Below are 13,341 nucleotides of genomic sequence, written 5' to 3'. Positions count from 1 at the left end.
TGGACATTCTGGAATAACCCTGATTTTAATTAGTCAAGGCTTTTATAAGGCCATTTGTCTTTTAAAATAAGCCTTTTTGTAGGCATGTAACACACTTGGACGAAGCGAGAATTCACAGTGTAACCTAGGGATGTTACATTTAGATTAATTGGCTAATCAAATAGTTATGCATTGACTGTTTGATTAGTCGATAAGGGTGCCTCTGCCTCTGAAGTGTAACAACAGCCCCAGGGATGTTGCTACACTTCAAATGTGAAAGCGCTGAGGGGAGCACGGGGCCCACAGGGGACTTAAGCAGTCCCCCGAGTACTGGCCCCGTGCTCCCTGCAGCATTTCAAAGCTGCAGCGCTGCATGGAGTCCAGGGTCAGCCGGGGAGTCCCCAGGCTCCATGCGGCGCTGCCACTTTGAAGCACCCCCTTCTTTTCACGCTGCCCCCCCTTGCTGCCTCTTTCTGATAGAGGCAGCAAGGGTAGGGGGGGAAGAGACAAGTGCATTGACTATCCGACAAGCATTTGCTCATCGATAGCTGACTAGTCGTTCATATCCCTAGTCCAGCCCACGACTAAATTGTTAATAGTCATTTCTTTAAAATAGTACATACAGAACAAAAGTAAATTAAGTGGTAATAAATCCGGAAGCAGCCATATTGATGGCTTGATGACATGTATCAAGCAAGGAAGATCAGATGGGAAGCCAGAGACATGGCCATACTGGCTCTGATAAGAAATGGATTACCTGGATTAAATGGATCAAGCAGACAGTCTGACAAGAAGTGCATTACAACATGGTGTGAAGTGGAGAAAAGAGGGCCTGGCGCCCCAGGGGTTAAAGAAAGCCTCTGGGTCCAGCTAGCCCTGCCCTGCTTTACCTGCAGCCAATGCCAGGCCTGGAGGGCGAAAAAAAGGTTCAGTTTGGGGTGGACCACCAAGGTGGCAATAGCCTGGTTTAGCAGTCTCAGGGCCCGAACCAGAGCCTATCCGCTCAGCAGGGCATGGGAGCAAGTAAGCCCCCACTCTGGGAAAAAGGGGGAACCTACTAAGAAGCCCCAGCTAAAGGGAATCTGGACTTTCGGGTCCAGGTCCCAAACTTAAGGGCTTGACTAGGGAGTGGCTTGGAGTCCTTGGACCAGGGGACCAGCGTCCCGTTTCTCCTGCTTACTCTGCAACCTAGCCACTAGGCTGCACAGCTGCCATGGACCTGGACACACATGGATGCACCCAATGAAAAAAGGAAGGGTCCAAAAATGAAGACTCCTACAGCCTCCTATGTTTGTGGCAACATATTCTTGTCTTCACTTGTTAGAAACCTCTGTTTTTTTTTTAAATAGAGTTCTCATAAAAAACAGTCACCAGAGATTTCACAGCATCTCAATTAATAAAATTTCCAAGTCCCCACTGATATCAGGCATTTTAAAATACCACTTTTTAATTTCCTCATTTAAACTTGTGGATTCTGATTAAGTAAAAATGTTTAGTAGTCATTTTACTAATCTCACTGGCTATTACCTTGGGGAAAAGTGAAGAGCTGTCTTGCAATAAGTATTTCTTACAACATAAGAATTCCAAGTAGACTAAAATAAAGACTTTATTTAATTCTTACAAGATATAATCTCTTATCAATACAATACACAAAGTGTTTACAAAATAATCCCTTTTTCTGCTTCATTTTCAGCACTACTTTTATACAAACCTTGAAAATAAATCAGAAATCTCAGCTATTAGTTTCTTTTAACATTTTAGAAGCATCACAAGGAGTGACTGTAGGTAAACAAGATTTTTTCTTAAAGTGTCATCTTCATAGGCAAAACAAACATTGGTCTTAAAGACTTGCAGGCCAGATTTTTAAAGGGCAGTTAGACACCTAAGTCTCATAAAACTCAATGGGAGTTAGGAATCTGGTTACCTTGAAATCTGGCTTTAAGTCTATGCAGTAAAACCCTACTCATGCATATCTCTGTTTTTTATCTGTGGAAGAAATCATTCAAGTGTTATAACAAGCAGAACAGAATATTAAAATATTAAGTGATCATAACTACAGTTATGTTAAAATTAAACTATCTAATAGTCTTTGTGCAGCTATTGAGGCTGTTGTAATAACAGATGTTCATTCCATTGTCCTGCACACAACAGCAGCCTCAAATACGGTCTACCCCTTAATGCATTCAAAGGTCATTGCAACATGCTACTTCGAAGTGAATGTGAGGGTCTCCATTTTTGCTGGGGCTGTGAGGAGAGGTGTTAAAAATGAAAGGCCTGATACAGTTTCCAGGCAAGTCAGCTGATTGACTTCAATGGGAATAGGCTGAAAGTCTAATTATTTCACATTTATCACAGATATAGGGGAAGGTTGTACACTGATGTCCTCTGTGCACAGCATAATCTATTGGCCCACCCATGTTGACAGCAGAAGCATGAGCTATATAGTTACATAGTAGTTAACATGAGTCTAGCTACTATCAGTTCTGGACCTAGTTCAGATGAAAGCTGTTTCCTTGACAAGAAACAATATCTTAATTCTGTTTCTGGTAGAACTAACAAAGTCAATATTTAACCCACAGGAAGTTGATCACCCATTTTGGCCTATGTACAAGCTAGAACACCCCACCTCCCCCACTATTTCTAAATCAAGTCAGCTGCTGCTAACAGTCTTATTAGACAAATGATTGTATAAAAGGGACACCACTCACTGCAGATCATTCCTGAGAGCACCATTCCAGCCATATACCTCATAAGTAGGTAAGGTTTTATGCAGATAAAAATAGTTAGGGACCTGCCCAGGATTAATTTTAGTGGAGGAGAAAACAAGTTAACCCTGTGCAACTGGGTGGATTTAAGAAGGATTTAAAAATAAGTTCAGCAACTCTGAGTATTCTGCTTTCCCTGAGCTAGCTAGAGTTTAAGGAGTATCATTTGAATATAGAGCGCTGCAGTGTTTACAACTGTACTTACAAAGGCTGCATTTCTTACTGTGGCAAAGTCATATGCTAAATTATAAGTGTACAGCAGTTAGTGGTGGTTTCATTTATTTCCTGGGACAGGAACCAAGGAGGCTGGGCTTCTTTGGTGAGACACAGCATTGAAGAAGCATCGTGTTTTGGATCCTTTCACTTTCTGATATTCTAGCAGTCTAAGTTATTGTCAGCGGCGATAGCACAAGGCCATAGTGCAGTACAAGCAAGCCATCCTAGAGGGAAAAAGATGTATCATTACGCCAGTATAAATCAGCTAATGCACAGAGATAGAGCCACCATTTACCAGAATATTAACCATCTGCCAAAGGTCCATTTCCTCCTGTCTCCTGAAAATCCAATCAGGATATTTTTGTTCCTCTCTCTTTCCCTAAAATAAGCTTGAATTTGAAAAGCTTGAAAAGCTAAGACAATGGATTGCTATCCCCTAAGTATGGAAATCTTACCAATGGATGTAAAAATCTGTTTCTTCAAGTACAAATTATCATTTTGCTTTTCATTTTAAAAGCACCTTGAATTTGTCCTGATGCATAAAAGGCACCACAGTACAAGCCAATTGGTCTCTACAAAACCACCACCAAAATAACCATCAGAGAAGCATTTGAAGAAACCCTGTTCTTTAACACAACCTACCAAAAAGAAGGAAGACACTGAAGTATTACATAGAAAAGAGGGCAGAACATTTTGGATGATCTGAGAATGGGCCTGGAAGCAGATTTGGAGTTCTTAGTTCTGACAAACTTTGTCTGTGGTTTTTGGCAAATTAGTTTACCCACCTGACTCAGTTTTTTCATGTCAAAGGTGATAATTATCTACCATGCTGGAATGTGTGTTAACTAGAGAGGTGAAAGTGTAACTGTGTGCATGCTTAACCAATGAGCTTGGGCTCATCGATTAACCTTCAGGTTTATACACAGACTCCCAGTACATGCGGGGAACCATCTTACAAGCTAGCTCCCCACTTGCACTGGCTCCTGGGGACCCACGTGCTCCCCCATGCTGCTGCCTCTTTTATCAGAGGCAGCAGCATGGGGCTGTTGCAGACGGGAGATGGTATGCACAGAGAGCCAGCTTTTCAGCCAGCTCCCTGTGTGTACCGGCTCACGGGGAGCTGCCTCCCCGACACTGCATGTACCTGTGTAACTGCTGACATTGTCAGCGATTACACAGTTAATTCATTAAACACATATTAACATCCCTAGTGTTAACGTTCACAAAATACACTGAAGTTGAAGAGTGCTATGTTGTAATTCAATATCTAGAAGTTGCTTATTCAAAGTTCTGGATAAATCAACAAAAATAAAAAAAAATTAAATCTCACATTCTTCCCAAGTGCTGCTTGACATTTGCTTTCCAATATAAAATATTCCATACTCTAGAAAAGTGATGCAGAAGCCTAACACTTCGCCTCAGATTGTAGCAATACATCTGCTAATGGCACAATGATTCCGTTGCGATGTTGGATGTATATATTCATTAACACTTTTGCATACACAAGTTACATTTCACGCTGACATTAGGCGTGCATACAGTTATCACTCACACGCAAGTGTGCAAAAGCAGCTTTGAGAGAACACTACACCGATACGGAACAAGTATCTGGCATTTATTACTCTACATCTTTTGCTGTGGTGTTTTCTTTGTGAACAGGGCCGCCGACAGGGGAAGGCAAAGGGAGCAGCTGCCCTGGGACCCAGTGATCTAAAAGAGCCCCCGGCTCCCAGCTACCACTGCTACCTTGGAAGCAGCAGGAACCCTGGGCCCTTTAAATCAACAACAGAGCCCTGGGCGGCACGGACAGGCTGGCTGGGGGAGGCTAGCCCTGAGTCCCATCCCTTCTGCCTTCTTTTGGGGGGGCCCAGCAAAGTCTGTCCTCATCCCTGAATGCAAATTGTCTCTTCCATGCAATCACAAGGCTAGTCTTGTTTGGGCTGCTTCTGCCTTTTGATAACTTGCAGAGATATGGATTCCCAAGGGTGGGGAAGGAGGAGATGAAATGTTCATAGAGAACAGTCTGGTTTCACTCGTTGTGGGTTCTTTGCCAACTAATTTACACAACGAAACAAAGCTCATGTCCAGAACTCCAGTAAATCATCAAACACTCAACACACGTGGTGCACAGCTCAGTTACAAGTACAATCAACAAAGCCCTCTTGGCTAATGCACCTTGTCAGGATGAAGTAGTGGAGGAGCAGAATATCAATGGGTAAAAGCATTTCTAGCAGACACTGCTGCTATTTGGCTCTTTGGAAACACAGCACCCTTTCAGAATACACATTTTACAACTCCAACTAGCCACCACTCTTACCTGCACAGCACTGTCTCCGATAGCTCGGCGGATTTCCCTCAGCGTCTGGTAGTGTTCCAGCAGGTGATCCCCACATATTATGTCCACCTGTGAACAAACACAAGCGAGTCAAAAGTGCAACCTCTCCCTTGCCCCGGGAAGACTAGCAGAGCTCTTGAGATTCGGTACTTTAATAAAGTGAATCTAATGCTGGCAACAGGTCCCTGGAGAGGAACGTAGTTTTAGCTTTCATTCAGACGACATAGCATGAGCCGCAGTAATAATAGTGTCCTCATATTAACCTGATTACGGTCCTCAATTCTGACCTAGAGGGGCCAATTCTAGAAGGTAGCTCATTGTCTGCATCTCATTCACTACTTGACCCCACCAGTGAAAATGGCATGAAAGGGACTTTTTCCTGGCAGTTGTGACATAGACTCATTGGGAATCCTACCAAGATCCACAAATTCATTTTACATAGGCCATAGGTACTAACAACGAGGGGCCAGTGACATTTCACTCCCAGATTCATCCAACATCTCCAGAAAAGTTAGCTCTCTGGGGCAAGAGCTAGCTTTTTGTTCTGCATTTGTATAGCACCTACGCACAATGGGGTTGTGGTCCACAGCTGGGCTCCCATGTGCTTGAGTAACACAAATAATAAAGAAGTAAATTATCCATGCCACATGCAGCGGACGAGATACTAACCCTCACCTCCCAACACGGACAAAATGTGTTCTTACTTCTCCTTTCCAGAAGGACGCGTGAAAGTTAGTTCACTACACACTAGGGATGTCAACGAGTAGTCGGCTAGATGATTAACCGATAAGCCTAGACTTATCAGTTAATCTTGTTGACTACTTGCATCGCCCCTCCCCACTGTGTATGTATCAGAAGCAGCAGGGGGAGGAGGGAAGCAGGAGACGGTGCTGGGGGAAGCTGGCTTAATAGGCGGTGCACCCCAGCATCGGCTCTGCGACAGGCAACCTAGGCTAGTGAGTGGCCAACATGAGTCAAGATGGTCTCCCAAGATAAGGTTGTTTTGCTAACTGGGATTGCGTACCTAGAATTTGCGGGGTGTGCTGACTGAACCGTAGCAGCACTTTGAGTGGATGCAAAGGGAGTGCACAGTTCACAGTCAATGCCATGTGCAGTCAGCACACACCTCATGTCACGTGTTCTTGCTTTAAGAGCATGTCACTTTAGTAATACAGGATGAACCTCTCTAGTCCAGCACCCTTGGGACATGACCAGTGCCAAACCAGAGAATTTGCCAAAACATAGGTCAATATTGTCTAGCAGCCTTACAAACATGTCCACTGCTTAGTGGACTCTGAGAAGACATTTAGGAGTAAATTAGAGCTAAATAACAGCACAGAACACTGAAAGCCAGGACTGGTGGCTGTCAACAAACTTTATGGGACTGCGGGAAACTTGGTCACACCCATGCTAAGTGGACATCCGGCTAACCAAAATCATACCAGATCACAGATGTTGCCGGTCCAGATAGTGCTGGATTAGAGAGATTCAATCTACACTGGTAGGAAAAAAAATCACATGGATGGAAGAGATCAACTACATAGTCTCCAAATAATCACTTATATTTTTCTGTTTATAATCTATTTCTGCAAATTCATCCTCTCTATTCCCAAATTAACTATCTGCAGTATCCAAACAACACACTGTGGGTATGTCTAGTCTACAGGCTTTTGTCGACAGAAGTTTTGTCAACAGATACTGTCGACAAAGAGCGTCTAGACTACATCCAGTTCTGTTGACAAAGCAAGCTGCTTTGCCGACATGACAGTGTAGATGCAAAGGACAGTGTAGATGCAATAATGCCTTCTGTCGACAGAACTCTGTCGACAAAAGGCGTTATTCCTCTTAGAATGAGGTTTACTGCCGTCGACAAAACTGCTGAGTTCTGTCGATATTATGTCACACCCTATTAGTCCAGAATAGAGGCACACCTATCCTTTGCCACTTTTTTCTGGTGACATACACAGGTAACTGCTCTTGGATTACTACCCTATATTCTAACTTTCTTTTTTAAAACAGATAAGACACTGATGGCCCAATCCTGCTCCCTCTAAAGTCAATGGGAATCTTGCTTTTGTTTTCAATAGAAACCAAGACCTAACGCTGGCCTGGCTGCATCTTAACTGGAAGGAGGTGGGAAGGAAACCCATATAAGTGATAGGTGAAAATGTTGACCTTTATATAATAAAAAATGACAACAATTCATTCCCTTAAAGGACACCAACTGGCACAATGGTAATTTTTGACAATTTAAAAATAAATTAATTATTTAAATAATTAACTATTAAAAAAAAAATCACTTCTATTTGTGTGGAAATACCATGTCATCTGGGAACACCGTGATGTCAACCCTGCTGTCGACCCTGCTGCTGCAGATTCAGCTGACAATCAGTAATGAATCAGTGACTTTTAATAAATTATCACAAAACCGTTTTCACATCCCCCTCCATGGAGTGCTGTGAATACCAAATGACTAATTCCATCATTTCAGCATCAGGCCCCAAAGTTCTTTGGCTAATTGCTGCCCTAGGATTAATTCCACTTGTGCAAGAATAAAAAGGACAGAAGTGCAGAATGGGAAAAGGCCAACACAATTTATTCCTAACACCCTGTTACATAAGCATGGGCACTGACGGTGAAAATCTAAGGGAGCCTGGGGTCCTACAGAAGTCCATAAGACAATTAATACATTATTGATGAAAAAAGAGCTACCATTAACACAAGTGCTATAAATCTACTCAGGCTTTACACTTGACTAGCTGGTAAAATTGGAGCCAATTAGTACTAAACTACTGAGACAGCACTGATTTAATTAGTTTGACCTTTTGATGAAAAGGAAAGACTGAGGTGATAATGGTGAATAACCTTAACAATCACTTACAGAGTTAACAAAAGCAGCCTATCATACCCTTTATTTTCTTTAGATGGCATATTAGCTGCATGCAAAAGCTCCTTTTTCCAAAGCCACAGTAACTGACAAATACAAACTAATGGTTATTGTTTAAGATGAAGACAAATACACGGAGATATGATTGTACAATGCACCAAAATGATGTAGTCATATTAGGGAAGAATTTGGCCAAATTAGTGTTAAAACTCAACTGAGCACCTCTGGGCAAGTACAGTTATCCAGGGGATAAGAAGAAAACAAAATAAAAAGCACAAGAGATTTATCTCTTGATATGTGGAGGGCTAGGAAGTATGAATTTGATTGCAAGATCAGAGCAAAAGAGATATATATTGATTTGATTATTCAAATAGTTGACTAAAACCTTTCATATCCATCAGTTGTTGTCATCATGATCTTACTATGCACCAGAGAGAGCCATCTCTGAAATTAAAGGTTGACATAATTCAGCAGGTATACCATATGCACCCAGACTTCAGATAATTTCCCAGAGGAAGTAATTTACATGTATACTTTCAGAAAAACACATTTGATTATGGAACATTTCTACCCCATGAACCACATTTACACACTCAAAGCAGCTGAGGGCTGGTTTCCTCTTTGGTACCAGGAGATCTGTTCCACCATCTCTGGCCAGAAAGGATAATGCTGCCATTGGACGATCCTACCGGAAATAGTACAGAAGAGTAACTAGTTGTAAAATAAACAAGGGCTGAGAATCCCACCCATTGTGAGAAAAAGCAAAATTAAACAAATCAGATATTAGATATCAAGGCCATTTACAAGTCTCAGAGGGGTAGCCATACAAACAAAGAGTAGTCCTGTGGCACCTTAGACACTAACCAAAATATATAGTATCATGAGCTTTCGTGGGCAAAATCCAGTTCTTCAGATGAGCTCCACTCAAGATCATCTCATCTGAAGAAGTTGCTTTTGCCTACAAACACACATATACATATACATACACACACACACACACACAACGAACGGTGATCCACGCTTACGAACAGCGCAGTCACTCTATGGGATCCAAGTTACGAACACTTCGAGTTATGGACCAAGTGTTGGTCCGTAACTCGGGGAGCAGCTGTATTTGTTAGGTTCTAAGGTGCCACAGGACTACTCATTTTTCAAGGCCATCTACCTTAGAGAAACACCTATGATAACTTAATGCTTGTTTCTAGAGCATGCTGAATATTTCAAAGTATCTGAAAAGTGGTATGCTTGGAATTACTAGTAAGCATTAAAGCTGGTCAAAAAATGATTCACACGTCAGTGGAAAAACAAGCTCCAGTTAGATGAAGCCAAATATTCAAGAGGCACTTCGTAATTAGAAATGGATGCGTGCAGACAAAAACTAAAAACATAAGAAAGGCCGTACTAGGTCAGACCAAAGGTCCATCTAGCCCAGTATTCTGCCTTCTGATAGTGGCCAATGCCAGGTGCCAAGAGGGAACAAACAGAAAAGGCAATTATCAAGCGATCCTTCCCCATCACCCATTCCCAGCCCCTGACAAACAGAGGTTAGGGACATTATTCTTACCTGTTCTGGCTAATAGCCATTGATGGACCTAACCTCCATGAATTTATCTAGTTCTTTTTTGAACCCTGTTATAGTCTTGGCCTTCACAACACCCTCTGACAAGGAGTTCCACAGGTTGACTTTGTGTTGTTTGATGAAAAAATTATTTTTGTTTGTTTTAAACCTGCTACCTATTAATTTCATTTGGTGACCCCTATTTCTTGTATTGTGGGAACAAGTAAATAACTTTTCCTTATTCACTTTCTCTATACCAATCATGATTTTATAGACCTCTGTCATATCACTCCTTAGTCTCCTCTCTTCCATGTTGAAAAGTCCCAGTGATTAGTCATCCCCCAAGGCAATAAGGTCAAAACAAAGCAAAATAATTAACAGGTTGTCAGCCCAAGTGATGGATAAAAATAGGTCTTAACCTTTCAGATGAGTAGGGAATTTGAACTAAAATCCATAAGCAAACAAATACAAAAGCTGAGCAAATAATCTGAAATCCTCCCTGAGACTCTAAATAAGATTTTTTTATTCAAATTGCCCTTTAGGTTTTGGTCTGTTCCTTCACACACGTCTTAAAAGGGTGCTTTATCATTTAAAGAATTCTATTAACCTCAAGTCCCCTCCACACAGATAGGAGGATGTCATTGCATGAAGGTCAAAGATTAGCAAATATTCTGCACATGCATAAACCTGGTCAAACTGCATCAAGGCTATTCAGTAATTTGGAAAATTGGAAATGTGATACAGAAACTTTCACCTCTACTGGTTCAAAGATGACCCCGGGGGGTTGAGAGGCAGTTGCACGTTAGGAACTGAATTTGGGCTACCAGGTCAGAACGTTCGCTATAACTGACACTCTTATTAAGAGTCTCCATAGAGAGGAAGTCGATACGTTGGGGGTGACACACAGGCCATTTCTGCTATATAGTTTGAGAGTTTGTCTGTTTGTTCGAGAACTCCTCCTAAACGGTAAGAGCTAGGACCACCAAATTCAGTATACAGCTTCCTCTTATCATAACTTAAAGTAGGCCTGGGCAAAATATGTCCCACGGGCCGCATTCAGCCAAGCCACTGGACCCAGCCTGCGGAGGCAGTGGGGAGGCCCAGGCAGGCTCCCCTGCTTGCCCCGCACGCTGCTCAGAAATGCAGCTGCGAGGCACTTTTTCTTTGAGTCCAGAGGGGAGGGGGGAAGATTCAGATTCTGGACAGAAACTGGCCAATGGGAGTGGCCTGTTTAAATAACAAGCAGCCACCCTCCTGCTCACTCACTCAGGCGCATGGCCGATCAGGCAGAAACATTTTAAACTGAAAGCAGGCTGGTTTGGCTGCTAACTGATAAGTCTCCTGGCCAGAACCTACCTCTGGCACCCCAGCTCCTCCCTTTCCCAACCCCTTGCCCCCCACTCCTGCCCTGCTACTCCACATGCGCCCATATCCCCTCCCAGATCTGCGATCCCAATCTCCTGCCTGAGATCACAATCCCCTCCTACACTAGGTCACATCCCAAACCCTGCATCCCAGTTCCCTGCCCCAGGTCACAACTGTCTCCTTCACCCAAACTCCATTCTCCCTCCTGCACCCCAATCCCATCCCAGATGCTGTACCTCCTCCATTAATACCATGGAAGAGTGTGGCCCTTGACCACTTTCCAAAATCTTAGAGTGGCCCCCTATCAAAAATTATTGCCCACCCCTGACTTAAAGCAATGTCAGGGTTTGGCTGTGCCAGGAAAATGAGATATGCCTGGAATGCGATTGCTTCTCATAAAACCATACAGAAAAGAGACAGACTCACCAGACAGATGAAAGGAGCTGGTTGGGGGCACCCCCTTCCTCTGTCTAGGACTTCGCCAGCCCCACGCCTCTCACCTCGCAGGTGCCCTTCAGAGAGGGCAGTGGGGGAGGGGACACTGAAGCGCTCATATGAGGATACTGCTTGCTGTTCCCTTTGTGTCAGTTTGCTGCATTCCTCACTAGCTAGGGAACGCAGGAGGGCAGACAAGCCTGTGTACTTGACTCTCACTTCCTGGTAGGGACAGGAAGGGGAAGAGCAAGCCCATGGGCGGCAAGTAGTGTAGTCAAGGGAAGGCATTGTCCCGGCCACCAGGAAGGGCTGGGGCCGTGGCACAGTAGCCCTGTTCCCTGGACACCAGGGAGGGTTGGGGCCGGAGCTGCAACATGGCAGCCCCGGCCCTCCACGTGGCCAGGAAGGATCAAGCTGGGGATGGGCTGGTCTTGGCCTCAGGCAGACGGGGTAGGGCTGGGGCTTGCCTTCCCCGACTGGGCCTTCGCCCTCTGCCCATGAGCAAGCTGCCCTGGTACAAATCTTGTTTCAAAGGTACAGCTGGGGAAGGTGACACACAAAGGGGGACTTGCTGAATATCACACAGACATCGGCAGAACTGGAAGTAGAACTCAAGAATATTGACCCTCCAGTCCCTCTCAAAGTTTAACTCTAGAGCTAGGACTTTGTGTAATTACTTCTCTAAGGGTGTGCCTACACAGCACCCTAAACTCGAAATAAGATACGCAACTTATGCTACACAAATTGTGTATCTTATTTCGATTGTATTTCGAAATAGCTTATTTCAAAATTTGAAGTGTCTACATGGTGCACTACACAGCACTTGTAGTGAGCAGGGGTGGCTGCTCACTGACCCCAAGGGGAAGGACACCTCTCTGAGCCCGGGTGGGTCAAGCTGGGTCCTGCCCCAAAACCAAGAGGTGGGAGAGGGAGCATAAAAGTCCAGCCCAGGAGCTCAGTAGGCACCCAGCTGCTGGAGGAAGTAGAGGCCTCCTGCTCTGAGCTCCCAAGCCGGGAGGGCCCGGAGGACTTGCAGAGGAGTGGCCTGAACCGCTGGGTCCTTGCTTGGAAGAGGAGACCTTTTACACCCTGCCCGAGGCTTCAGACTACCACGACCCCAAAGACCAGTAGCTAGCGTGGAGCCAGGTAGATGCGGTGGGGAGGGAGGGGGGATTAGGAAGTGGTCTGGGGCAGCTGACTACTGTCAGGCTGATCTCATAATGTTCTAGAGCGTGTCAGTGGGTTGCAGCAATCCCCGCTGACCCCAGTGGTAAGGCTGCCACTGCTAGGGCCCTTGGCCGGGATGCAGTGGGGCAGGGAGGGCCCGCGTCCCCCCTGTCACCACACATGCCGGGTGGCAGTCTCCCCCTCCATGCTTGTGCCTGGGGAACTGTGCTTTTTTGCCTGCCCTGCCATGAACTAGGGCCAGGGCCTCACTAACTAGAACTGCATTTGTTTGCTGACCCGCTGTGGACCAGGGCTGGGCCTTATTGACTAGCAGGCTGCATTTGCATTGCTGCCTGCCCTGCCCTTAGGCCCCATGGTTTGAAAGGAGTCGCTGGCCTTTTATTTACAGGCGTGAGCACAGGTCAGGGGCCCAGGAATAAGCCAGCTGGCTTACAGCGCTATTTCGAGACATCCTTGACCCTTGTGGAATGAGGGTTACAGGGATGCTGAAATAACGTGCCTGTTATTTTGAAAAATATGCCTTCGGTATCCCAAAATAGCCCCGCTGCCTAGATGTACCCTAAGTGAAGCAGTATTTATACTCTGAAGGAGAATTATTTTAAAAAAGGCACAT

At 44.5% G+C, this 13,341-nt stretch overlaps 1 protein-coding gene across 2 annotated transcripts in view; it reads right to left on the bottom strand.

The window, feature by feature from the left end:
* Nucleotides 1-1,560: 1,560 nt before the first annotated feature.
* The window catches only part of PCGF6 (polycomb group ring finger 6), a 43,100-nt gene continuing 31,319 nt past the window's right edge, over nt 1,561-13,341 (bottom strand). Inside the window, exons 9-11 of one of the 2 annotated variants that reach the window (XR_012905731.1) lie at nt 8,776-8,867; nt 5,278-5,364; nt 3,122-3,184 (exon numbers count right to left, since the gene is read on the bottom strand). Coding sequence is in view for 1 of the 2 variants with exons in the window: in XM_075935554.1 (XP_075791669.1) it covers nt 3,128-3,184; nt 5,278-5,364 (144 nt within the window). In the remaining variant the exon portion in view is untranslated. Of the gene's footprint in view, nt 3,185-5,277; nt 5,365-8,775; nt 8,868-13,341 lie in introns of both variants that reach the window. The other variant, XM_075935554.1, reaches the window with a different exon arrangement.

The sequence above is a fragment of the Pelodiscus sinensis genome, chromosome 8 (assembly GCF_049634645.1).
Source record: "Pelodiscus sinensis isolate JC-2024 chromosome 8, ASM4963464v1, whole genome shotgun sequence".
Lineage (NCBI taxonomy): Eukaryota > Metazoa > Chordata > Testudines > Trionychidae > Pelodiscus > Pelodiscus sinensis.
Note: the sequence above shows the minus strand (reverse complement) of the source record. Positions and strands in the feature narration are given on the sequence as shown.